Here is a 26,107-nt window from a genome sequence, read left to right on the forward strand (position 1 = left end):
TAATCTCGAGCATCCACTTTCACTTAGAAGAAAGGATATTTGATTTTGAAAGAAAATATCTGCTATTGTTTAGCAAAAACTTTGACTCTCACTATGATTTAGTCACAAATCACGATCAGTCGTGAATGTTGTACCTCGAATCAGAAGGAACACAAGGTGACAATGTGGAAAACTTCGACCAATAGTTACTCGAGATCCTCTCTTTAACGTAAGTGTTGGAAAATTAACATAAGATCCTGTCTTCACTGTTTTGTAGCCGTTTGACCACATATCATCATTTTGGATGACTAATTATGAACGGTGAAAATTTGAATTTGAATATTGGACCACAAACACCACACCAAGCCGAGTTTAATTAGTTTCACTTAGGATGCTTGTTTTCTTGGATTCAACACATAACCACAGACGTGCCTAAACATAGATTTCTAAAAAGAGACTTTAGGACACAAATTTCTAACCCTTTTAATCTTTGAAATTCTCCTTTTTCTATATACTATCTGAATTTCAACTTTTTTTCTGCTTTTGCAGTTTTTGCAGTTTCCCTCTCATGGTCATGCACTACCAAAACACTCTTAATCTTATTCCATCTCTGCTTCACGCCAGTGTTTGTGCACATTTCAAAGCCTATATTCTTCACCTTTTATTCAATTTTTTTAAGCAAATTACACGACAGAACACAAAGACTTTTCCCATGGTTGAATTTCAAAAGAGAGTGTTGTTCACTGTTTGAGATCCGAGCTTAACAGGGTGTCATTGAAACCCCAGTGTTTGGTTTTTTTAACTCATCACTTGCGGTAGTTTCATGTTTGTTTTGTCTTGGTTTGCGTAATTTTTTTCTACATGCCCGAGGTATAGTCAAATGTTTGTGCATATGATCACACACAAACACACACTGTGTTCGATTCTGACACACATTAACAAAGAACTGATCCAGTATCGTGCTAACCAATTCCTTCATTCTGATGGGTACGTAATTTTATATACATCTTCGGTGCTTGCCTAGTTGCACATCGTGTGCAAAACTATTCCTTCTGCCAAAGGATACCGTTTTACGCTTTTGCCTTTGCTCCTTATTACATCCTCACGTGGCTATATTAATAAGCTGTCACATTTCACAACAAAACTCTGCATCGCAATTTGTCACATTGGATCCAATTAACCCAAATTTTAAAACAATTTAAAAATTAAACAGCTGGATTAAGTAGTCATTTTACAGTTTCTAACTTGTGCTTATCATTAAAAATGGATATATAAAGCTGTCTTGAGATGATTATATAGTAAGAAATAAGGTATGCGAAAGCAAAATGCCAAATTTCATGCCACACCAAGTATAGTGTTTTCTAATACAATTTCTAGGATTGACATGTTTGGCTTTATAAAAGGGGTGGAATTTATTAGCTAATTATTTATTTTTTTTCGAACATGTATTGTTATGTGATGCATTATGAGTTGGATCATCGTTTATATGTGCATTATTATGCAAATTAATGTGTAATTGATAAAGTGTCGGGTAGTTGTGGTGGGATTAAGTAAGCAAAGGAAGGGTTGTGCTATGAAAAAATACAATATCAATGAGTAATAAAAAAAATGGTATTTCTTTTAATGGAATTATATGAACTTTAAACGTCATTATTAATCAACATAATAAAAAACATGAAATATGAGTTATTCTATCTGTTTTTAAATAACTATTCGACATTTCTAGTCAATGGTCACTATTTATAATTATCATTGTTATAATTTTTTTTCTTCATCCCGACAATAGTGAAGATATCATTATGACAAATACGGTGATGAAAGTAATAATAATAACATTACCTTGAAATTAAGTTTCATATATTAATTCCGAAAAATAAATGGTACAATTGGTAGGTTTATGCATTTATATTACTAAGCTCACGTAAATAGCCGCTATATACGAGCACTCTGATTTTGCTCTTCTTTTGTTTAAAACATTTGGTAGCTGGATCACACAGAATTTAATTCCCCATTTACGAACATAAACTAATTCCAGAAAGTGGAAAAAAACATGTCAACTGAGGAGTGAGACAAATCGAATTTTTCTTTTTTAAACAAATGATTTCCAGCTATTCTAACAAGTCGTTGAGATTCATCACTTCATTAAACTAGTTAAATACCAAAACTTAGAGACATAAATGAGTACACTGAGATTAAACAAATAAAACTAATTAGATCATGTCAATTAAAATTAAAATCAACTTATAAGAAATATAGTTTTTGTTTCATAAAATTAAATTATATTTAATTTTAATTTTTATGATTCTTTTGAGAAAAAAATTATTATAATGACACACGGATTTACATACTCTTAACCTAAAAGATTAAGACAATAATTTTATCGATCTTGTTCTGGTATAGGGTCGAGTAATCTAAGTCCTAGAAAATTTGCTCTCCAAGACTGTTCAGTCATTGTCTCCTGTTTCGCTCATTCGTTTTTCGTGTGGAAAAGTACCTGTCAAAGGTTTTCCGATGCCAAAGTTAGTAATAATATGATCGGTAATCTAAGTGCGGTAAAAAATGTCCAATTAGTGAATTTTCCTACCTCTTATTTTTAACTTTTATTTATAGTTTTAGTTATGAACTTTGAATTAACGAGGTCTTAAACAAGGTCTAATCACAGTCTAATTGTCCATAATGTTTAATTTTATTATTATCTTTTTCATTTTAAATTTGTTTAACAATTTATAACTTCAAGTAAAAAAAAAGAGAGAGAAAAAACTTATCATGTGAAAATTGATTTTATGTCTAATGATTTTCATACGATAGAAAGGAAATAATGCAAGCAAACCAAATCAATCCAACGCCGCGTAATGGCACTCACTGTCTAATGTGCCTCGTCCTCAGCTACAAGCTTCCACAACATATGCCGTATTTTCTGTGTCTCCACGAGAAACCCAAATCTTGCAACAAGAAAAAGAAAAAAGTAAAAAATGACACTATAAATTAGTATCTAGTAATTAAGAAATTATTAAAAATAGCACATAGGTTTGTTTTTAATACTGAGAAAAATAGGATCCCACGTGGAAGGAGATTGGGTCCACGACTCTCATGCATCTTGATTCTTTCCAAACAGTCCTGTCTTTTTACTTCTGCTTCGTAATTAAGTAATGTTAATCACCAACATTCTTAATTAAAAATAAAACTACCATACACTGTTTTATTTGTTTAATTACTTTCTTTCCCATGACTATAAGTAGTTAGAATTCACAACGAAATTTTACTCGTTAAAAGTTACACATAGATTAAATTAAGATCAATTTATAATATATTGATTTGTAGAATTGAAGTAAACTTAAAATCCATATTCTAATATGATATTCGAGTTAAGATTGTTCTGTTTTGCCCGTTGTGGGATAATTGTACGTATTTACACATTACTCTTACCTTAATAACGGTTACTTTTTTCATTAAACATGAATGCTTAAAATGGAAATTGTGAACAGAATTAGAAGGAAGAGGTTTGGAGAAAGAGCAGTGGAGAGGTGGCAAAGTGGTTTTGTCTTGGCTTAAGCATTGTCTTTATCGAAATCCACACGAAAATGGAAACGAGAGAGGGTGGTTTGGTTCACTCTCTGCCTATCTTATTTTTCTGGTCCCCTCCTCTTTTTCTTAATTACATATACCAATAAACAACTAATCTCTATTATTTTGTGTTTATTAGTCAAATCCAATATTCAGTCAACCTAACTCCGTGGACTGTAGACGGCGCATACTTATAGAACAACACATAGCATTACCATATTCAATCAAGACAATAAATTATAAAAAAAGTGAAAGCAACTCTCATATGCATTTGCAATTACCAAGACTCAGATCTTCTGCCACGTAGGTTTTTATCCTTCTTAACCCTCACATTCCTAATTCCTACCTAGTGTTTTCATGGGTTTGAGGTTAAATATATTTTTTTTAGAGTTTTCAATTTTCAAGTTTAATTTAACGTTTTATTTTTAATATTCTTTATGTTGTTTGGTGTAACCGGAATGTTACATATAGAAAGGATTCTGGTGTTAAAGTTAGTAATAATAAATTTTTCGAATATTAAACTTGTATTTATAAATTTTGAAATAAACTTTTTATTAGTGTTGATCTAATTGAAATCAAAACAGTAATGATTTTATTTAGTGTTAATTCTGTCCATAGTCCAACTAACCGATAAACTGACCGTTTCATGGGAAATCGGAAGATTTTTCGACCACTCGATCTATGATTGATCATACGGTCATATTATTACTATGGATATTTTAATGAATTATTGAATTTATACTCCATTCGAAAGATCTAAATACATTCTGTGATACTTTATATGAATATTTACCATGGAGAGTTGAAATGCTTTTCTTTGTTGGTATTAGTTTTATTTGATTAAAATAAATTATCAACAGATCAATATTAATATCACGATGCATTACGCTTTGGTGAAACGGATTTTTGGAAGGCACGGGTCCGGTATGTACGAGAGAGGCCGAGTGTTTGGGCCTAGAGATTTTTGTTTCTTTGGGCTTAGGTGACACCTGTACGTAAACTTTGGGCTTTTTGTGTAAAGGTTTTGACAATTAACTATCAAAAAGTAGAGAGACAGGTGTCAGAAGAAGAGCATGATACTCAGCTTGTGAAGGTAAGCAAGAGCGCATCAAGCAAGGGAACAGGAGTGAGGTTGATAGAGATGCGCAGCAGCATATAAGAGTGATTCAATCCCCACTTCCCAAAATGGCTTCCACACTCTGCTCCTCTTCTACTTGTGCACCAACACAATCGTCCCTTTTCTCCTCCTTCACGCTACGACGTCGTTTGCCCCTCGTCGGAGCCTTTTGCATGCTTAGTTTGGGACTCTCTAATCTCTACACCCCCTTCTATTCCTCTGCCCTCAAAACGGGGTGCGTTCTGTCTCTCTTGCGGTATTCGCTGTTCCGTCTTCGTAACGTAATCCACTTTATCTTCGTTTCTCTCTACGTTGAGTTCAATTCGTTGCCTCTGTTTCAGATCAAAATTGGGTGTCCGCAGCCACTCCGCCATCAGAATGGAAGCAAATAGCACTACTGTCCCCAGCATTGTTGTCTATGTCACTGTTCCCAACAAAGACGCAGGTACTGGGCTTGGCTACGAATATGTTTGGTTTTTTTTTTATTTTTTTTTATTTTCTCTATCTTTGATTTTTACGTGTGTTGGTGGTCGTGCAGGTAAGAAATTGGCTGAAAGTATTGTCACGGAGAAGCTTGCAGCTTGTGTGAACAGGGTACCGGGTGAGAATTTCCCACTTGAGATCTGTTATAATCACTTACGGCACACTGTACCTTTTTCGTATCTGGGGTTTAAAATTAGTAATATTTGGGAGGGGTTTGGTACTTCTAGATATTGATTGTTGTAACAAAGTACTTCTTATAATTATGCTTTTCCCTTTTGTGATTTTTTCCCTGGATTGGAATTTGTTTTGATAAATAAATGATTCTGGACAATGAGGACGAACCACAGATATGCTTGCCATTGCATCACAGTTAGACTACTTAGAATGTATTGAGTTAGATTGTTTTTCAATGAAAAAGCAAGCTCCGGAATAAAATTTTTTTGCTTGTATTATGGGTTATTGTTTGCATCTAGCAATGTAGACGTCCCTCGTGTTTTAGGCTTTATGTTTACTTGATCACTTAAATTGAACGTGATTCTATTAATTGAAATGAATTCCTCTAATTGAAAATATTTTGAATTTCACCACTTGACATTTGTCTTCACCATTTGTTTCGCTTATGGTGCGTGTGACCATGTCCACCAGTGGCATTGTCCTGGTAGGGTGGCAAAGGCCAGTCTTGACATGGTCTTGACTGTTGAGTCAATTCGTTTTCTAACGAAGTTGATTATGAGTCAAATTGGATAAACTTCTCAATGCCTATAGAAGAAGAAAATAAATTAGTAAAGGAGGTAAAATGAATCAAACTTATCTCATAAGTTAAATTGCAGTAATACATCTCAACTTTTTTAGAAGCCTCCTCATTTGATTTCTTCATTAGTTGGGATACATCAAATAATTTTTTATTAATAACAGAAGTTTGATTGGTTTTACCTTCTTGATACTTTTTATTTTTGTTTCTTTCTTTTAAGTGTTTGTTGAGAATTTATCCAAATGAGCTTTATTTAAGTTGCATGCCTCGTCCGACTTTTAAAAGCTGCACGAATTATGCCTTCTGCAGGTATTGAATCAGTGTACCAGTGGGAGGGAAAGGTAGCTTCAATATCTCTATTGACAATGAATGCAGTTGGATGAGTACTGATTTTTTTAATCGGTGTTTGAATACTAAATTACTAATAGTAACAGAAACTTGTTTAAAATGTTTTCATCTTATCATTAGAAGTTTTTATTTTCTAGCATGCATTAAAACTCTCCTGATCTTGTTTAAAAAAATATTTGAAGGTATTGTTGTAAATTGATTATTCTAGATTTGTCTTGCAATCTCTAAAGCATGCACTTTGACGCATTAAAATATTAGAATTGCTGCATATGGCTAATGTGTAAAATATAGGACACTGTTGCTGCATACACAGGCAGAAAAGGGGGGTTGAGAGGGAGAGAAACCCGAATGAAATGACATCTCAGAGTTGTAAAAAAAAAGATATAAAACTATAATATTTGTATATTCAACTTTTCCCCGTGATAACCAGTCTCAAAATGTTAAGAGACATTCTTTTACAATGAGTCTCACAATACTTAGTCTTTTTAACAAAAGATCCCAATAAAAAGTGAAATTATTATATCTTTAAGAAACGTATACACCTTCCAAACCGACTTGCTAAGTTTTACATGTTTTTCTATGATAACAAGCCTCAGAAAATAATAGAAGGATTACTTTCAATATTTTATATTGTATTTCTGGATGACTTTTGTAGAAGTAAAAAGTTAATATTAATGGTAATATGTTTCCATTCATATTAAGGTGTTGACTCAAGTTTTTGAGTTGCATGGAGGTGTCAGTTCAAGTGTGAGAGAGTTGGCAATTTTTTTTATTAGATACTCATGGTTTGTTCTGTTGGGTGGGGAAGAGAATAGAGGGGAAAGGAAACACATAATGATTTTATTTCTTCTATCTGGTTGACAAGAAAGTAGAAAGAAAAGGAGAAGAAAAGATGACTTCTAGAAAATTCAATTCTAAACTTCTCCCTCCCTCGTCACTTTTTTTTCCACCCAAACAAACTTAGATTTAATGAAGAGTTTCCACCATGTATAAAATAAGTGTCAAAAACACATCTAACACCGTGACAGTTGAACACTTTTAATTGTTTGCAAATGGACAGATCCAAATTGCCAGTGTTTAAAAACATTCTTATCATTACATTGTAAGTTCTCATACAATGCATTGTTTTATTTGAAACTACTGTTATAGCCTGATTTTGCTAGCTTTATGTTGTAAATTGACAGATCCAAACTGATTCCGAGGAGCTTCTTATAATCAAGACTAGGCAATCCCTTCTAGAGGCACTGACAGAGCATGTCAAAGCAAATCATGAATACGAGTAAGGGCAATACATCTAGAGTAAATAAGTTGGCCATAAAATTTAATTTTGCTTCATAAACTGTGAACTTTAAGTTGCATTTTAGTATTTGATCCTAAAAGAAAGCTTGGTAAAAGGAATTCTTATACCATGTATCTGTTAAATTTGGGAACATGGGCACTAAATCCATGTAAATGAACTGAGGGGTGTAATTGTGGAAAACAATAGTGTGTATTCACATGCTTCTTACCTCGTCCTTTTTCAGTGTGCCAGAGGTGATCTCCTTGCCCATCACTGGGGGCAATCTTAAATATTTAGAGTGGATTAAAGAGAGCACAAGGGAGTGAATATAAAGTTTATATCCAGTGTTATGGTTTCCAGAGTTCTGCTATTGTGTGTTAAATAAATCCGGCGGCATGTCATCTATGTAACTTGGCAATGAGAATATTATGTAAAGGATGATATGGGGTCCGTCTTATTGCAAATGACTGTAATGGGTTGAATATGATGTTATGTGAATAGACCTTTTCTGTGACTTTATTCGCATTTGGCACTTCGTTTCTTATTTGTCTGATTCGTGTTTTTCCTGTACCATCCATTTATCTCTGTTTGTGGGTTTCAGAATCTTTCTTTTAAATTTTCTGCCTAAATTATGTATTGGGTTTCCAACCACTCTTCAAGCCCCATCATTCTTTGGTTTCCACAAAACAGTGAAACATACCTTATTAAATTCATACAAAAGTTATATGTGAATTCGTCTTTGTTTAGTTTGTATATAATTTATTTTAAATTATATCGTGACCTTAGAATTTATTTAAACATTACTGTAATCCTAATCAATTTTGATTTATTCTTGTATTATAAAGATTACATAATTCATGTATTATAAAATAAAATGACAATATAAGGTGTTAGCTTATGGCAGAAACAATGGAATAAAAAACAGAGAATAGTATGCTTAATATGAGAAAAGGAGATAAAGGGAATACTACTTTTATTCATCCGCCAAGAAGAAAGAGTTACATCATGACTAAGAAATTAAAAGAAGCACAAAAGCAGCATGAACATAAAGGTGAAAGAAAAATATCTCACATTCATTAATATCTCAAAAAGTGCAACATTCACTAAGAAAAATGACCCTTTGTTAGACAAGTAAAAACCGTCATTGATTTGAAGCCTGAATCCTAATCATAATCAACTTCATTCATTCTTTCAGTTTCTTCATGCCTCACTGTGTAAAACACATCCTTTAACCCAGGAAGTTTTTTTTTGCTCAAAATCTGATCCCTAACATGACTGTACTCACTATTCAAGCCACTCAAGAACTTAAAGATTCTATCTTGGTCAACGGACTGACCGATTGTAACAGTGTCAGCACTTTTCTTCATCTTCAAAGTTTCTATCCTGTCCCACTCGGCCCACAACACTTTCAAGCTCTCGTAGTATTCTGTCACTGTGAGGTTTCCCTGTTTAGCCTTGAAGATCTTGCATTGTAACTCATAACGTTCAGCGTGATCGTACCTATTAGCAAATGATGTAGCAAGCCCTTCCCAAATTTCTCGAGCAGTGGAGAAGGATATGTAGTTGCAGCCAATGTTTAAAGCCATGGATGACAATAGCCAGGTGATAACGCGGGAATCTTCAACATCCCATGTTTTGAAATTTTGATCAGATTTTGGAGGAGGATTACCTTTGATATGATCCAACAAATTAAACCCTTTGAGAGTAATTTCAACAAATTGTGCCCAGAGACGATAGTTACTACCATTAAGTCGATATGCAGTCGGCATCTTTGGGATGACATAGGGACTCAGAGACGATGAGGAAGAAACTCCAGAGGTAACCATGGTGGAATTGGGAAATGCCAAAGATTACGGAAAGAAACCTAATGCCAGCAAGAAAGAAAGAAGAAGAAGAAAGAAGAAAAGAGCCAGTATTTTTCAGTTTCATGTTTTGCAGAGCGCCAGCACTGGTCTTATTTGTAGGGTAAGGTTATTCAAGAAAGATAAATGAAATGTTAAAAAATTTAAGTATAATTTCATTTAGAGGAGATAATTAATTAATTATCATATCATTAGAGGAGATACACTGTCAATATTTTTTTTAAATTTAAATATTACAGTCATAATGTATTAATATTTTAAGTAGGAAAAAGAATGGTCATTAAAATATGTATATTCTCTTTATTAAAAGATGAAATTATTTAATTAAAGACTGCAACAAGGATACTTAGAAATATATACATGATGTGACTCTGGTAATTTTTAAAATATCATTTTTTAAAAGAAATTAAATATATAAAATATATTAAGAAAGATTGATAAAAATTTAACATTATGATATTTTTTGGCTTTCAACTAATATCTTATTAGTATCACTTATAGTTTCAACAAAAGAATATGTTTGAAATAAAAAAAAATCTTAAAAGAGTGTTGAAAAATAATTTTACAAAAGTGATTTTTTTTAAGTAATACATTATTTACTTAATTAGTCCGTCTATTAATATAATAATTAGTATATGAAGTAAAAACTAATGCAATGTAATTTTACTCAAATTGTCTATTAGTTCTACGTGACAAGGTCCTTATTTATAAACGTTTTAAATAAGATCTTCATACCTTGCATGCAAATATTCAATTCTTATATTGAAACTGTAAAAGATGTTGGTAGTCTTTTTACAGTTAATATATATATTCGTTTTAAGTTTTACATCTTCTGAGATAAACTTGCAGGCAATATATCATTAGAAAATAGATGGTGTCAGTCAAGAATGAACTTTACTTGATGATATAATTATTTCTTTTACTCTTAAAAAACTAAAACAGATAATTAATTCATACCCACAGTAATCACAAAATGAAATTTTTAAACGTTGAGTCAGTCATGGACTTTTCTATATAATTTAAAAAGAAATAAGTTTATAAAATAAAAATAATATATATTTACAAATGTAAATTATATAAATAAAAGTAGTTTTAATTATAAATATAAATATTTTATGAAAATTTTAACAATTTCATATTTTAATAAAATATTAATTTTAATTACTTAAAATTATATTTATTTGAAAATAACCACAAAATTATAATTTAATCTGTGATAACTCTGATATTCATAGAAAGTTGAACGAAAGGAATTGCTGCAGCAGCAAGAATACACAGCATCAAAGCAAATACCAGCATAACTGTGGAAGGAAAATATGTTTCAGCTTACATTCAGTTTTCAGTAAGCAAATTATGATGGCTTAAGCAAACATTGCGCAAAGTGGTGTGGATGGTGAATCCTCAACAAAAATCAAGAGTAATTGATATTTTATGTTTGCAAACAATATATCTATCACTGTCAGCGTCATTCGCCATCATGGCTGTAATGAAAAATGTTCTCACAGAGAGAATAATGTTGCTACAATGACACTTCAGGTTCTCAGAGGATCACATGCCTGAATGGCACCTGACCCAGTTTTTGTTAAATAGGTCCCACTTAGAGTTATGACCCTATGTTTTGTGGGACTGTGCAAGTAACACGAATCAGAAGGTAAAAGGAAGATTGCAACAGATATAATTAATTCCATATCCCATTATACAGTATCCTTTCCAATTTTCATATCATATGACACATAAAAAAGAAGCATGGTCTCTGTTCATACAGCATTATATCACAGATTGCCAATCATTTTATATAAACTAGGGCGATTCTTAATTTAGCACAAAGAAATGATGACATTCAAAGCCCACCTCCATGAGAGGAAGAATACCACCCATCAACCTTATCAGGGCTCATCTAGCTGGTCCTGCAGGCAGTTAAGTGTAGATAAACTCAGATTATGATATGAAAGGGACAATATCATTAGAAAGAGAAAATATGCTGTAAAGGGTGGGTTACGTAGGTGATGATTACCTGGACATCAGAAGTCCAAAGGGTAAGGTTGTCTCTTAAAAGCTGCATTATGAGCGTGCTGTCTTTGTAGGATTCTTCTCCCAATGTGTCCAGCTCAGCAATTGCTTCCTCAAAAGCCTTTCAAACATGAAAACGGATACGGTTAAGTGGGTTTCAGAATCAATATAAAGATGTGCTCCTGTTGTAGCTACTCAGAACAGTGGAAGCCAAGCATGAATGCAAAAAAGAGAGAGACAGAATATCAGAAAACAAGGAATCATGTAAACCATGTAAGCCAATATGGATAAGCCTGGATTGCTAACAGACAAATTGAAGGGTATTTTTCCAAAGGGAGAAAATCCCATTCTCGGTTAAAGTTAACACTTCCAGGTCATCGAGTTCGGTACACAACTAATTAATTATATGTTACAATTCAATAAAAAATACACATTTTGTTCCGATGAGTTATTAAATCTCTCCAATTTTGCTGCTTTGCTGCAGCTGAACAGAAAAATTATCAGTTTGCTTCAGAACATGATTTTGCAATGGGGTAATCATGATACATTGCGGATGACCAATAAATAACACTTTATCACTGAGAAAAAAAACTATCATGAACGAGATGAAAAAAATTTCATTGACTTGCTTCTGACTGAAAGTTTCCCCTTTCTCTTATAAGTTAAATTCAAGTGAAAAACCTACCAAGTTTCATGACCAGAAAAGGTTTATAAATGGGCAAAATGCAATTTATTGCTCACCCACCTCAACTACCATGAGTACATATATATAAGAACCACGATCTATGTTAGCGACCTTTTTCTGGCTTTCCAGCAAGTACAGAATAACGTGCAAATTGAAATCCTCGATAAATTCAAGGAAAGAGATTCTCATAATAAGGCACACAAGTGAAATTCACGAAATCACCCTTCTTCTTTCAAGATACATCTACTGAACACAAGGCATATACCAAGTCAAACAGAATTCCAGATAGTAAAAGTCCTTCCCGAACATACCAGCAAAAAAAATAGAAAATAAATAAAGTTCTTATTTATCCAAAAATGTTAAATGGAAGGGGAATCTCACAGTAAATTAAAATGAAGTGATTGACAAACGAAGAAAGGCAGAAACGTTGAAATCAAGTTGACCTGAAAATTTCAATGTAAGAAATCATGATTAACCCTGACCTGTTTAGCCATGCCACACGCTTTATCAGACTGGTTGAGGATTTCATAGTAGAAGACCGAGAAATTGAGAGCAAGGCCCAATCTTATAGGGTGGGTGGGTGGAAGATCCGCATAAGCAACATCCTAACAATAACAACAACCATCAATTGTACTGTAAACGATAAGAGAGAGAGAGAGAGAGATTGAAGAGTGAAAGGGGGCAACTTGATTGCCTGGGCAGCCTTGTAAGACAACATGGTATCCTCAGCTGCGGCCTTTCGTTCATCCCCAACCTTAAATTCAGCGAGATAGCGGTGATAATCGCCCTTCATCTTCAAATAGAAGACCTTGGACTCGGTGTTGGANGAGAGAGAGAGAGAGAGAGAGAGAGAGAGAGAGAGAGAGATTGAAGAGTGAAAGGGGGCAACTTGATTACCTGGGCAGCCTTGTAAGACAACATGGTATCCTCAGCTGCGGCCTTTCGTTCATCCCCAACCTTAAATTCAGCGAGATAGCGGTGATAATCGCCCTTCATCTTCAAATAGAAGACCTTGGACTCGGTGTTGGAGGCAGAGAGGACGAGGTTGGAGTCCAAGAGGTTTAGGATGCTGGCGCACACGTTCGAGAGCTCCGTCTCCACCTTGGATCTGTAGTGCTTGACGAGTGCCACGTGCTCCTCGTTCTTGCGACCCTCTTCCTTCTGCTCGATCGAAGAAACGATCCGCCACGCCGCACGCAGGGAGCCGATGACGTTCTTGTAAGCGACCGAGAGTAGGTTGCGCTCCTCCACGCTCAGCTCCGTCGCCGGAGTCCACCCTACCACCACCTTCTGCATGAACTCCACCATCTCCTCGTACCGCTCCGCCTGCTCCGAGAGCTTGGCCAGGTACACGTACTGTTCTCTGTTCAGCCCTTCCGCCATTCTCTTCTCTCTTACCCGTAACTGTTGCTGCTATGTTCTTCTATTGAAATGCAACGGTATTAAATAACACTAAAATTTCATAATACTCCCAATGAGAATGAGTTCAGACATGGTGTGCGTGTGTAGGATTGAGCTGTCTCTCCCACCACTTCTGAGTTGGATTTTTATTCACCTTTTTCTATTTATAAAGCCCGTTAGCCCATTCCCTTTGGGCCTCAGATATTTTCTCCAGGCCCTTCCTTCATTACATCTTTTATTTATAAGAAACTATTATAATAAAAACAAAATATCCCTATAATTTAGTAAAAACTATACAAAGGAATGTGAAAAGACTGGTTCGCCCCTACTGAGTTAGACAGTATCGTTTTGGTTAGGTTTTTGTTGTTTGGGGCTTCTCCTCAGTTTCAAATAAACGCTCCTTGTGCAACTTCCAAATGCGACGAACTTGTGAGGTAGAATCTTCAAACTTCATCAAATTATCAGCAATTTACCGTAGCAAGCACATCTCTTCTGAATCCTCATCGCTCCCATGGATATCTCCGCTCAAATTCACCAAACCCGCAAAACCCAAACCGGATCCTCCGCCGGAAACCGCCGCGGAACCTCCGAGGAAGCGGAAGTTCATTTCTCACGACGGCGCCATCGATTTGATAAGACGCGAGAAGGACCCGCAGCACGCCTTGAAGATATTCAACATGGTTTCACAACAGAAGGGGTTTCACCACAACAATGCCACCTACGCCATCATTCTCGAAAAGCTCGCTCGCTGCAACAAGTTCCACACTGTGGATCAAGTCATTCACCAAATGACCTACGAAACCTGCAAATTCCACGAGGGTATATTCGTCAACCTCATGAACTATTTCTCCAAATCCTCCCTTCACGAAAAAGTGCTCCAAGCTTTTTTCTCCATTCAACCAATCGTGAGGGACAAACCCTCCCCCAAAGCCCTCACCACTTGCCTCAACCTTTTGCTCGAATCGAACCGCGTCGATTTGGCGCGACAATTGCTCTTGCATGCCAAACGCGGTCTAACGCACAAGCCAAACGTTTGCGTATTCAATATCCTTGTGAAGTATCACTGCAAGAATGGAGACCTGGAATCTGCTTTTGAAGTTGTAAAGGAAATGAGAAACTGTGAGTTTTCTTACCCTAACTTAGTTACCTACTCCACCCTTATGGATGGACTTTGTCGAAATGGAAGACTCAGAGAAGCCTTTCAATTGTTTGAGGAAATGGTTTCGAGGGATCACATTGTGCCTGATCCTCTTACTTACAATGTTTTGATCAATGGATTTTGCCGTGAAGGGAAACCTGACCACGCTAGAAATGTGATTGAGTTTATGAAGAGTAATGGATGTTATCCGAATGTGTATAATTACTCAGCATTGGTGAACGGTTTGTGTAAAATTGGGAAATTGGAAGACGCAAAAGGGCTTTTGGCTGAGATGAAGAATGCTGGTTTGACACCGGATGCAGTTATATACACTAGTTTGATCAATTACTTGTGTACGAATGGACAAGTTGGTGAAGGTATTCAGTTGCTTGAAGAAATGAAGGAGAATAAGATTCAAGCTGACACTGTTACGTTCAATGTGATACTTGGGGGGTTGTGTAGAGAAGGTAGATTTGAGGAGGCTCTAGATATGCTTGGGAAACTCCCTCAGCAGGGTGTGTATTTGAACAAAGGTAGCTACAGAATTGTTCTGAATTCCTTGACCCGAAAAGGTGAGTTGAAAAGGGCAAAGGAGTTACTGGGGTTAATGCAAAGTAGGGGTTTTCTGCCCCATTATGCCACTTCAAATGAATTGTTGGTTTGTCTTTGTAAGGGGGGGATGGCCGATGATGCTGCCAGGGCACTATTTGATTTGGTGGAGATGGGTTTTCAGCCAGGACTTGAGACATGGGAAGTTTTAATTGGGTTAATCTGCAGAGACAGGAAGTTGTTGTATGTTTTTGAGCTGCTTGATGAATTACTGGTCACAGATACATGATATGTATTGGAATTGGAATTGCGAAATGAAGTAATGATATTAAGAGGCAACTGGTGCTCAGAATCTTTCGTTGGAGAGAAAGGATGATGTAGAGGTTTTTTGTTCAGCAAGAAATAGCAAAGCCATTGATTAAGTTCAAATGTGGCAAGGCATCCAGTATAAAATTTTCAAGAGGAAATCTGTTGCATCAGATGGAAGTTTTGGACTTGTCTTATATACGATTTTCAAAAGCAATTGGTGCTCAGAATCTTTCACCAGATAGTAAAGTGATATTTTCTTCTCGCAGATCTTCTTTCATCAGAGAGACATGATATTAAGCTCATGAGCTCATCTATCTGAACATACACCTCCATTTTTTTATTTTTCCATTTGAGTCCCTGTCATTTTTTTTATTTTTCCATTTGAGTCCCTGTCAGATAATCCTTGACTTTTTTTTTAAGTCACACTTTCCAACAAAACCCTACGCCGCCTCCTACCTACCCTGCCTCCTCCTCTCTCTCTTATTTGTTGTATTATCTTTGCATAACCAAACCCTACACCACCCTTCCTCCCGTCTTCTCGTTCCTCTCCTCCTCCTTTGCTTGTCTTTTCACACTCTCTTGCAGTTCATTCTCACAGTTTACCTCTCTTCATTGTTCTTCGGTGGCTGTTGTGGTGGTGTTGAGGGCCTTTCCTTGTTGCAGTGGTGGTTCTTCCTTCTCTGTCTCTTCTTCCTTTTGCATGGCGTCTAGGTTAGTTCTTCTTTCTTTAACCTCGGATTGTATGATGGAATGCGGATGATATGATTATGTAGTTGGATGTATGGTAGAAGACTTATGTATCTCTGGGCTTGATGTCTCTATGCATGATTGGATCTCTTTATTTCTCTAGATCTGTGGTTTTTCATGGTGGATATGTGTGTGCTTGTGCTTTTATTCGTTGCAGGGACACTCGGAAGCCTTAACCACAAATGCCCTGCCGGCGTTGGAAGTGCGGTCAATAACTTCCAAGTGCGGTTAAAGTTTCCGTGGCGTACCAACTCCGTTTCATGCTTGCCACATTTGGAATTGCAGATACATGTTTTTTTAACGAATTTTTTATTTCGTTTATTATGTTTAATTATATGTTAATTTGATTTGTTTTAAATTTTGAATTTGTATATTTATTATTGTTAATATTTTATATTTATCTTTGTATATAATATGTTTGCATTTATTATTTTTATGTGATGTTTTATGGTTAAATAATATTTATTATGTGGTTTTGCTTTTTTTTTTACTTTTATATTTATTTGTTAATATATTTTAATTTGTAATTTTTTTATATTTGATATTTTTTTAAATATTATTTATAATGTAATTATTTTTTGTGAATTTTGAAATTTATATTTGTTTGTTATTTTTTTTAATATGTAATTATTTGTTTATATATTTTTTTCAATATGAATTATTATTTAAATATTTGTTGTATTTTTTTTTGGCTTTTTTTATTTGTTTGTTAAATTATTTTGAATTTGTTGTGTTTTTGTTAAAATTTATAATTCTTTATATATTATTTATTATGTATTTTTTGTTTAATTTTATTTGATTTTTTATGAAGTTGTTTGTGTTTGAAATTGCTTATTTATTTAAATAATAATTATTATGTCTAAATTTCTTTTTCACTTTTTAATTTGTTTCTTAATTTATTTTTAAATTTTTAATGTTTTTGTTATAATTTGTAATTACTTAAGTATTATTTATTAAGTAACTTTTTTATTTCTTTGTTAGTTTATTATTAATCTTTATTTTTTTAATAATTTATTATTTGTTTCAATGTTTATTATTATGTAATTATTTGTTGTTGTTCTTTTTTTGGTATTTGTTTGTTATTATATTTTTAATACAATTTATTTTACATATAATTGGTTAATAGAAATAATTAGAATTAGAGGTACATTATCCTTTCGTGTTGACGTTTCATCTTGATCACATGATGAAAGGAGATCTTCGACATTTGTTCGTAGAAGATGCATTGAAGAATATCGTGTAGACGTCATTCATGAGCATGAGGAACACGAGTATATACAACAGGAGTATGGTAAGGATGATTATGTTGAGCAAGAAGATGTTCAACAGCACGATGTTAGTGAGAAAGAATATGAAGATGAAGATCCTGGATTCCTAGGAAGTCTACAGGACACCTTCTTGCTTATCCATTATATCTAGTATGTTGCATTTGCTATATGGTAAGGCCTGGTTAGTCATCAACCTAAATGTTAATTGTTCCTTAATTGTTTGTTTATTTTTGTATTGTTATATAGGATCGAAGGGAGATTAAGATGATCTCCCATAGAAAAAAACTAAAACATTTTGGAATGTACCATAAGGCTATTGAGTCTTATATTTTCATGTCGAGGTTGAGTTTCTTAGTGAACTTATCATACGAGTATGCAGATCATGGATTGATCATTGTCCTTAGAGAGAGGTAACACTTGGAGACGAATACTTTTCACCTCCCGATAGGTGAGATGAGCGTCATATTAGATGACGTCCAAAATCTGCTTCACCTACCCATCATGGGTCAATTTTGTGAGGTCGAGGAGTTAGAGTATGAGGAGGCTTGATCTAATATTATGCAATTGCTTGGCGTTGATTGCACCAGAGCGACAATTGAGATGAAACAGACATGCAGTCCAAAAGTTAGGTTGAGCTGGATCCGAGAGGTCTACTAGGAATGCATTGAGAAGCTTTGGGAGTTCGCTGCTCGGACCTTTTTGTTGCATCTACTTGGATGCACAATTTTCACCTAATTCGAGTCTCGTACCCCATTCTCTTGCGAGACTTGAATGCTTGTGCATATATGTTTAAGGAGCAGTGACATTGACACATACTTATGAGCATGTAGGAAATGTTAGCTTCATTGATGTTAGGCAAATAACTGGATATTTCACTCTTCTATAAGCACATTTAATTTTAAAAATTTATTTTCATATATTTTAGGAATGTAGAAAACAATTTAAGTAATATTTTTGTAGAGTTGAATTATGAGCACCTTCTTGGCATGGGAAGGAGGCAAGTGTCGAGGAGGTACACAAACCTCGATCCACGAGTTTCACGATACATATCTTGGATAACAGGCCATGCCTTTTCACCTAGGCCAACAAAGCAACAATGCATCGATAACTGCAATGACCATCGACAACATCAACAATGTATGGATGACAGATCAAATGAATTTGATTTAACATCGGTACTGGCCCTCGTGCAACTTTTTTGGCCTTCGATTTAACTTGTGATTTTTGTGATGAAGGCTCTATCCTCTAATGCAAAATGTCAACGTGCTCAAAATATGATGGGTAACGTTTCGTAGACCTCTCATGCAATGTAACTTTAGTCTTTTGTTCACCTTTTCTTTTCACTTTATGCGAAGGAGGTATTGTAGATGTTATTTCTGGGTAAACAATTTTGACTAGCTTCTACTTGATATTGATTTTTTCACCAATGTCAATTTTCTTGAATCGTTCCTCTAGTAGTTCAACTTCACGATCAATGCTAAACTCTGGAAGCGATTCAGTAGACACAATACTTGAAATGCTTAAACGGGTACACATGACATGTATTTTACTTAGAGGAATTATTTCAGACTTATATCGTGCTAATACACAACCACATGGTATGCCGTAAGTTGATCTCAAAATGCATCCACAACGGACACTATCTAAACCTATTTGATTTACTCGCTCAACTTCATCGGTAATAAGTCCTACAGTGTATCGTGAAACACGTCCAATAAGTCTTTTATATCTCAATCCTTTATAAGCATCACTCATTAGGTTAAGACTTTTTTCAAATGATGCCTTGATCTTAATATGTTGTAGGACAATGACGTTATGCATAGCATTCCAACACGAGCATAGGTCTCTCATACTAGATCCCTATAATATCTTGAGGTTTCAGTGCGTAGACTCAATTCTGTCACAGAACACATTAATACTATCACAACAAATATGAAATACATAAGTAAACAAATTAACAATAACAATGACATGTTTGTTGTAGTGTTGTCTACATGCATCACTTTGTTCATCCATGCCTTGACGAAGTATGCCTTGCATGAAATGATCCAAGTAAGGTTCACATAATCAAAAAATAGAGGTCAAGCAGTAGAGTCATACTCAAGATGATGAACATAAACACCAAACATCGATTGGTCTTTATAGTCCATCACATTTTGCCACACTTCCATCAAGACATTTCATGCGTCAACATTATCCACTAACATCTTGCATTTTTGTTTGACATTTTTCATAATGTGGAATGTACAAAACATCTGGTACGTCTTAGGAAACACATTACCAATGACATTTATCAAAGCAAGGTCTTTGTCGGTGACAACAACGCGTGGACCACCATCTGATATCAATAGTAATTCCTTTGAACCTTTCAATTGTTCAAGTGAAATTATTTTGACGTTCACTTGAAACCAATGCAAAGGTGACTGTGAATGTCAAACCAGTTGATGTGACTCCAATAATCTCAAGCAACGAAAGATGATATTTATTCGTCTTGTACGTGGTATTCATTAAGAAAACAATATTAAATGAATTCAACAAGTGCACTGAATCAGGATGTGTCCAAAACATGTCACTTACCACGTCAGAATCGTCTAAAGATGTATTTCATTGGATGTATTTATCTCTATCTAACAACATCATTAACTGTTGCATTTCAGTTATCGACTCTCTCAAAGATCGTTTGTAAGTGTACTTCACGTTATATATTTGTTTAATACTGGTCACATTAACTTAATTATGTTCTTTAAGAGTTAAAAGAATATTATGAGGGCTTTACTTGACTCTTAGTCATGTCAACAAGAATTGACTGTACAACAGCATCTAACTTTCCCGCGAAAGGATGACCAACCAAAGTCTCTGCTAATTCATGGTTATGATAGCCGCACATAACCTTTAATACCCAACCCTGTCCTTTAGGTTTACTCCTCAACATAAACGGACACTCACATTTTCTTGTGTTAGATACACTAGGCTGAACATATGGCTTATACTTCTTATACTTCCCACTCCTTTCACAGTCTAACAAAATGAATGTCTATCTTTCAGCTTCACCATAGTTGATGTATCAGATCTTATAATCACGACAACAATTCCAAGGTCGAATGCAATCTTTCGAACCCATTCAATTAAACCAGCGCTTGAGGGAAAGATTTGATCAATGGAAAACTTATTTGTGTAATCACCCTCAGTCACTTCATTTAGAAAAGAAGAAAATTTGAACATAAAGCTAAAATTTATTTAAGAATCGATAAATGGATAGTTATTCATCTTATAATATTAAATACAACCTACAACAAACATTAAAATATTAAAATTTAACTACTAAAAAAACAACATAACATATTCGACTTTATATAATAGATCAAAAAACATATATTATAAACATAACCGGCGTCCGAATGCTAGTGTACCCTTTTAAGGATGTTTACAATTATATATACCAACCTCGATGCCTTTTTCAAATGTGCGTATATCTTTCACCACCTTCCTCCTTCAAGAATCGCATTACACATAACACGATCACCACCAACGTCGATCACAATGACCACTAATGTATCACCACTTTCAGAAGACAAGCTCTCACAAAAAAGAACTCAGCGAAACAATGAAAACAATAAAGATTTGGCACTTAACAGTGAAGAAAGTGAAAAAAATGGGAATGAGGTGCATGCATGGTTTATAGAAACAAAGGGTTTAAAGGTTGTTGGTTGTTGGAAAATCATTAAGTCATCATTAAACTTGTTCAGACTTTAATAAATGAAGGGCAAAATTGTCAAATGGAAGGTGCAGACTGAGATAGGTGAGGTGCAGAGAGCAATCCTCTAAGCTCATTCCTCAAATCCATGCTTTCCTTTCCTTGAAATCTGTGAAAGTGAACACAAAATCCTACAAATTTGTCTCCCCTTATCTTTGTAAATAGTAAATTGTTTAGAGGGTTGTTCCCTACACCTCACCTATCTCAGCCTGCACCTCCCTTTTGACATTTTTGCCCTTCCTTTATTAAAGATTGAATAAGTTTAATGATGACTTAATGATGTTCCAACAACCAACAATTAAAGCCTTTGTTTCTATAAACCCTGCATGCACCCCCTTCCCATTTCTTCACATTCTTCACTATTAAGTGCCATTTCTTCTCTTTCTTCACTCTTGAGTGCCATTTCATCATTGTTGAGTGTCATTTCTTCATTGTTGAGTATCATTTCTTCCATGTTTTCATTGTTTCACTGAGTTCTTTTTTGTGAGAGCTTATCTTCTGAAAGTGGTGATACAGTGGTAGTCATTGTGATCGACGTTGGTTATGGCTGTGTGTGGTGTGGTTCTTGGAGAAGGAATGTGGTGAAAGAGATTCGTGCATTCTCGATTCTTAAATAAATTCTGGTTTTATGTCCGAATTTTCTTCTTTCCTAAATAAAGTGGCCGAGGGTGATTACACAAATAAGTTTTCCACCGATCAAATTTTTCTCTCAAGCGTCGATTTAATTGAATGGTTTCAAAAGATTGCATTCGACCTTGGATTTGCTATCATGATTATAAGATTTAACACAACAATTGGTAAAGTTGGAAGAAAGACATTCATTTTGTTAGACTGTGAAATAAGTGAGAAATATAGGAAGTATAAGCTAGATGTTCAGCCTAGTGTATTTGACACAAGAAAATGTGAGTGTCCGTTTAGGTCGAAGGGTAAACCTAAAGGACAAAGTTAGGTGTTAAAGGTTATGTGCAGCTATCACAACCATAAATTAGCAGAGACTTTGGTTGGTAATCCTTTTGCGGGAAGGTTAAATGCTACTAAACAGTCAATTCTTGTTGACATGACTAAGATTTAAATTAAGCCCTCAAATATTCTTTTGACTCTAAAAAAACATAATGAAACTAACTTGACCATTATAAAATAATTATATGACGCAAAGTACACTTACAAACGATCTTTGAGAGGGTCGAGAACTAGAATATAGCAGTTAATGATGTTGTTAGATAAAGATAAATACATCTAATGGACTAGATCTTTGGACGATTCTAACGTGGTAAGTGACTTGTTTTGGACATATTCTGATTTAGTGCACTTGTTGAATTCATTTAATATTGTTTTCTTAATGGATACCATGTACAAAACGAATAAATATCGCCTTTCATTGCTTGAGATTACTGGAGTCACATCAACCGGTTTGACATTCACAGTCGTCTTTGCATTGCTTTCAAGTGAACGTCAAAATAATTTCACTTGGACAATTGAAAGGTTCAAAGGATTACTATTGACATCACATGGCGGTCCATGCGTTGTTGTAAGTGATAGAGACATTGCTTTGATAAATGTCATTGACAATGTATTTCCTGAGACGTACTAGATACTTTGTACATTCTACATTATGAAAAATGTCAAAGCAAAATGCAAGATGGTAGTGGATAATGTTGACGCATGAGATGTCTTGATGGAAGTGTGACAAAATGGGATGGACTATGACGACCAGTTGATGTTTGGTGCTTATGTTCATCGTCTTGAGTATGACTTTCCTGCATGACCTCTAATTTTTTATTATGTGAACCATACTTGGATCATTCCCTGCAAGACATACTTCGTCAAGGCATGGACATGTAACTGTTATTGTTGAATGTAAGCAACAGTACAACAAACATGTAACTGTTATTGTTAATTTGTTTACTTATGTATTACATGAGTGGTGCTTATAAAGGATTGAGATATAAAAGACTTGTTGGATGTGTTTCACGATACGCTCTAGGACTTATTGTCGATGAAGTTGAGCGAGTAAATCAAATAGGTTTGGACAATGCTCGTTGTGGATGCATTTTGAGATCAACTTATGGCCTACCATGTGGTTGTGTGTTAGCACGGTATGAGCCTGGAATAATTCCTCTGGGTGAAATATATGTTATATAGACCTGTTTAAGCATTTCAAGTATTTTGCTGAATCGTTTCCAAAGTTTAGCATTGATTGTGAAGTTAAATTGGTAGAGGGACGATTCAAGAAGGTTAACATTGGTGAAAAAGTCAACATCAAGCAGAAGGTAGTCAAAATTGCTTGCCGTGAAATGATATCTATGGTACTTCCTTCATATAAAGTGAAAACAAAAGGTTCACAAAAGACTAAAGTTGCACTACATGAAAGGTCTACGAAACGTGACCCATCATATTTTGAGCAAGTTGACACTTTGCATTTGAGGACAGAGCCTTTATCATGAAAATCACAATTCAAATCGAAGGCTAAAGAAGTTGCACGAAGGCCAGTGTCAATGTTAAATCAATTTCATTCGATCTATCATCCATACATTGTTGATGTTGTTGTCGATGGTCATTGCGATTATCGATGCATTGCTGCTTTGTTGGACCTAGGGTAAGAGGCATGGCCTGTATTCCGAGGTATGTATCGTGAAGTCCGTGGATCGAGGTCTGTGTACCTGTAAAAAATATATGAAAACATTATGTAAATTGTTTCATACATTCCTAAAATATATGAAAATAAATTTCTAAAACTAAATGTGCCTGTAGAAGTGGAATATCCAATTATCTGCCTAACATCTGCTCATAAGTATGTGTTAGTGTCGTTGCTCTTCAAGCATATCTCGCACAAGCTTTCAAGTCTCATAAGAGAAGGAGGTACGAGACTCGAATTAGAGTGTCATTCTTATTCATAAAAGTTGTGCATCCAAGCAGATGCAACAAATAGGCTCGAGCAGCGCACTCCCAAAAGCTCTTGCTCAATGCATTCCTAGTAGACCTCCCGGAGCCAGCTCAGTCTAACTTTTGGACCGCGTGTCTATTTCATCTCAGTTGTAGCTTTGGTGCGGTCCACGTCAAGCAGCTCCATAATATGAGATTGAGCCTCCTCATACTTTAACTCCTCAACCTCACAAAATTAACCCATGATGGATAGGTGGAGCAGATTGTGGACGTCATCTAATGTGGCGTTCATCTAACTTGAGAGGTGAAAATTATTTGTCTCCAAGTGTCACCTCTCCGCAAAGGCAACGATCAATACATGATTGACATACTTATATAATAGGTTAACAAAGGAACTCAACCCCGACATGGATATATAAGGCTCAATAGCCTCATGGTACATTCCAAAATGTTTTAGTTTTTTTTCCATGGAAGATCACCTTGATCTCCCTTCGATCATAAATAACAACACAAAAATAAACTATCAATTAACATTTAGGTTGATGACTAACCGAGTCTTGTCATATGGCAAATGCAACATGTTGGGTATAATGGGTAAGTAAGGATTTGTCATGTGGACCTCCTAGGAGTCCATAATCTTCGTCTTCTTGCTCACCAACATCGTGTTATTGAACATCCTCTTGCTCGACGTAGTCATCCTCAGCATACCCCCTATTATATATACTCGTTGTGCTCCTCATGCTCATGAATGACATTCATACTATATTTTTCAATGCGTCTTCTACAAATAGATGTCGTAGGTCTTCTCGTTTCATCATGTGATGAAGATGAAGGCTCACCACGCGAAGATGAAAGAAGATGCTGCAATTCTAGTTCTAGCTATTTCTATTAACCAAATATATGCAAAATAAATTATATTAAAAATATAATAACAAACAAATACAAAAAAACAACAACAAATAATTACATAATAATAAATATTGAAACAAATAATTGTAGGGTTAAATATGTTTTTAGTCCCTATACTATCAAGCGGTTTTGGTTTTAGTCCCTCTTTCAAAGTAAGGTACATTTTAATCCCTCTCCTTAAAGAAACTTTGATTTTAGTCCTCTAAAATTAACACCGTTAAAAATTAGCTGACGTGGCTAACGGTGAAGTGCCACGTTAATTTTTTGTTTCAATCTTTCCAAACGTTCACCCAAGAGAGAAGAAAGAGACATGGTTCTGCTATGCTAGAGTCACTCCCCAGAGAAGGTTCTTTTAAATTGGTTCTTGTAGTGATTGATTTATAAGAAATCATCAAAAGGGTTTCGTGGTAGCCTTGTTGTCCTGCTTAGCCTAGATTCTGCAAAATCAAAATCTCCACCTAATCTTCTTCTAATCATATTCTTCGCTGTCACTCCAAGATTTTCACCTTACCCTCTTCCCTCAACAACCAAACGAAATTTGTACTTCTCAATTTTGTTATGTATGCTCTGTCACGTGTTGGATTCTGACTTTCTTTCACGAACTGGGTTTTGGGTGAGGCGTAATTTGGGTTTTCTCTACGCCCTCATTTTTGGGTTTTGATAGCTTCGTCTCTTTTGGGGCATTTTCTTCAATATCGCCTTTTGACAACGATAAGGGGTGTTTTAGTCTCGGCCTGCTCACGTGTGTCTGTTGTTCGAGTTGGGGTGCTTCTAGCTAGGGATTTCGTGGGGATCTGAGGTTAAAGTTCGTGTCTTTCCTCGAATATCTCTGTTGGGTATGTGCAAAGTTGAGCTGTTGATGCAGTGTTAAGGGTTGAATTGATTGATTAATTGATTTGAATTTTTAACGTAAAATCTGTTTGGTTGTATGTTTTATTCTTTCGTTGGTTGGACTACTTTTCGGATTCAATAATATAAGAATTTATTAGGTTCCTAATCCAGAACCTCGTCGACCAGACCAGAACCACCATCGGAGGGAATCGAATTGGAAAGATGAACTTGAGAATATAC

General features: G+C 35.1%; 3 protein-coding genes across 11 annotated transcripts; 2 read left to right on the forward strand and 1 right to left on the reverse strand.

Moving 5' to 3' along the window:
• The first annotated feature begins 4,642 nt into the window (after positions 1-4,642).
• On the forward strand, positions 4,643-8,057 carry LOC106761986 (protein CutA, chloroplastic). 2 transcript variants are annotated; one of them, XM_014645642.2, is made up of 6 exons: positions 4,643-4,916; positions 5,002-5,105; positions 5,199-5,261; positions 6,204-6,235; positions 7,427-7,521; positions 7,766-8,057. In XM_014645642.2, exons 1-6 carry the CDS (start codon positions 4,729-4,731, stop codon positions 7,845-7,847), a joined length of 564 nt encoding a protein of 187 aa, XP_014501128.1. In that variant the 5' UTR covers positions 4,643-4,728; the 3' UTR covers positions 7,848-8,057. The 2 variants fall into 2 exon arrangements, with proteins under 2 accessions (XP_014501128.1, XP_014501129.1); XM_014645643.2 differs by having other exon boundaries at positions 4,645-4,895.
• Positions 8,058-11,035: 2,978 nt separating this feature from the next.
• On the reverse strand, positions 11,036-13,607 carry LOC106761985 (14-3-3-like protein B). 3 transcript variants are annotated; one of them, XM_014645640.2, is made up of 5 exons: positions 13,090-13,607; positions 12,773-12,886; positions 12,561-12,683; positions 11,398-11,514; positions 11,036-11,290 (listed from the first exon to the last, which is right to left on the reverse strand). In XM_014645640.2, the coding sequence occupies exons 1-5, from the start codon at positions 13,459-13,461 to the stop codon at positions 11,270-11,272; spliced, it is 747 nt and encodes a 248-aa protein (XP_014501126.1). In that variant the 5' UTR covers positions 13,462-13,607; the 3' UTR covers positions 11,036-11,269. The 3 variants fall into 3 exon arrangements, with proteins under 3 accessions (XP_014501126.1, XP_014501125.1, XP_014501127.1); XM_014645639.2 differs by having other exon boundaries at positions 12,773-12,871; positions 13,075-13,607; XM_014645641.2 differs by lacking the exon at positions 12,773-12,886 and having other exon boundaries at positions 12,976-13,607.
• Positions 13,608-13,695: 88 nt separating this feature from the next.
• LOC106762694 (pentatricopeptide repeat-containing protein At5g18475) lies at positions 13,696-24,821 on the forward strand. Of its 6 annotated transcripts, none has more exons than XM_022780744.1 (3): positions 13,696-16,186; positions 17,416-17,661; positions 18,451-24,821. In XM_022780744.1, the coding sequence occupies exon 1, from the start codon at positions 13,896-13,898 to the stop codon at positions 15,453-15,455; it is 1,560 nt and encodes a 519-aa protein (XP_022636465.1). In that variant the 5' UTR covers positions 13,696-13,895; the 3' UTR covers positions 15,456-16,186; positions 17,416-17,661; positions 18,451-24,821. The 6 variants fall into 6 exon arrangements, with proteins under 6 accessions (XP_022636465.1, XP_014502214.1, XP_022636466.1 ...); XM_014646728.2 differs by lacking the exon at positions 18,451-24,821 and adding an exon at positions 17,870-18,395; XM_022780745.1 differs by lacking the exon at positions 17,416-17,661.
• The last annotated feature ends 1,286 nt before the right edge of the window (positions 24,822-26,107 follow it).

Source organism: Vigna radiata, chromosome 5 (genome assembly GCF_000741045.1).
Source record: "Vigna radiata var. radiata cultivar VC1973A chromosome 5, Vradiata_ver6, whole genome shotgun sequence".
Taxonomy (NCBI): Eukaryota; Viridiplantae; Streptophyta; class Magnoliopsida; order Fabales; family Fabaceae; genus Vigna; species Vigna radiata.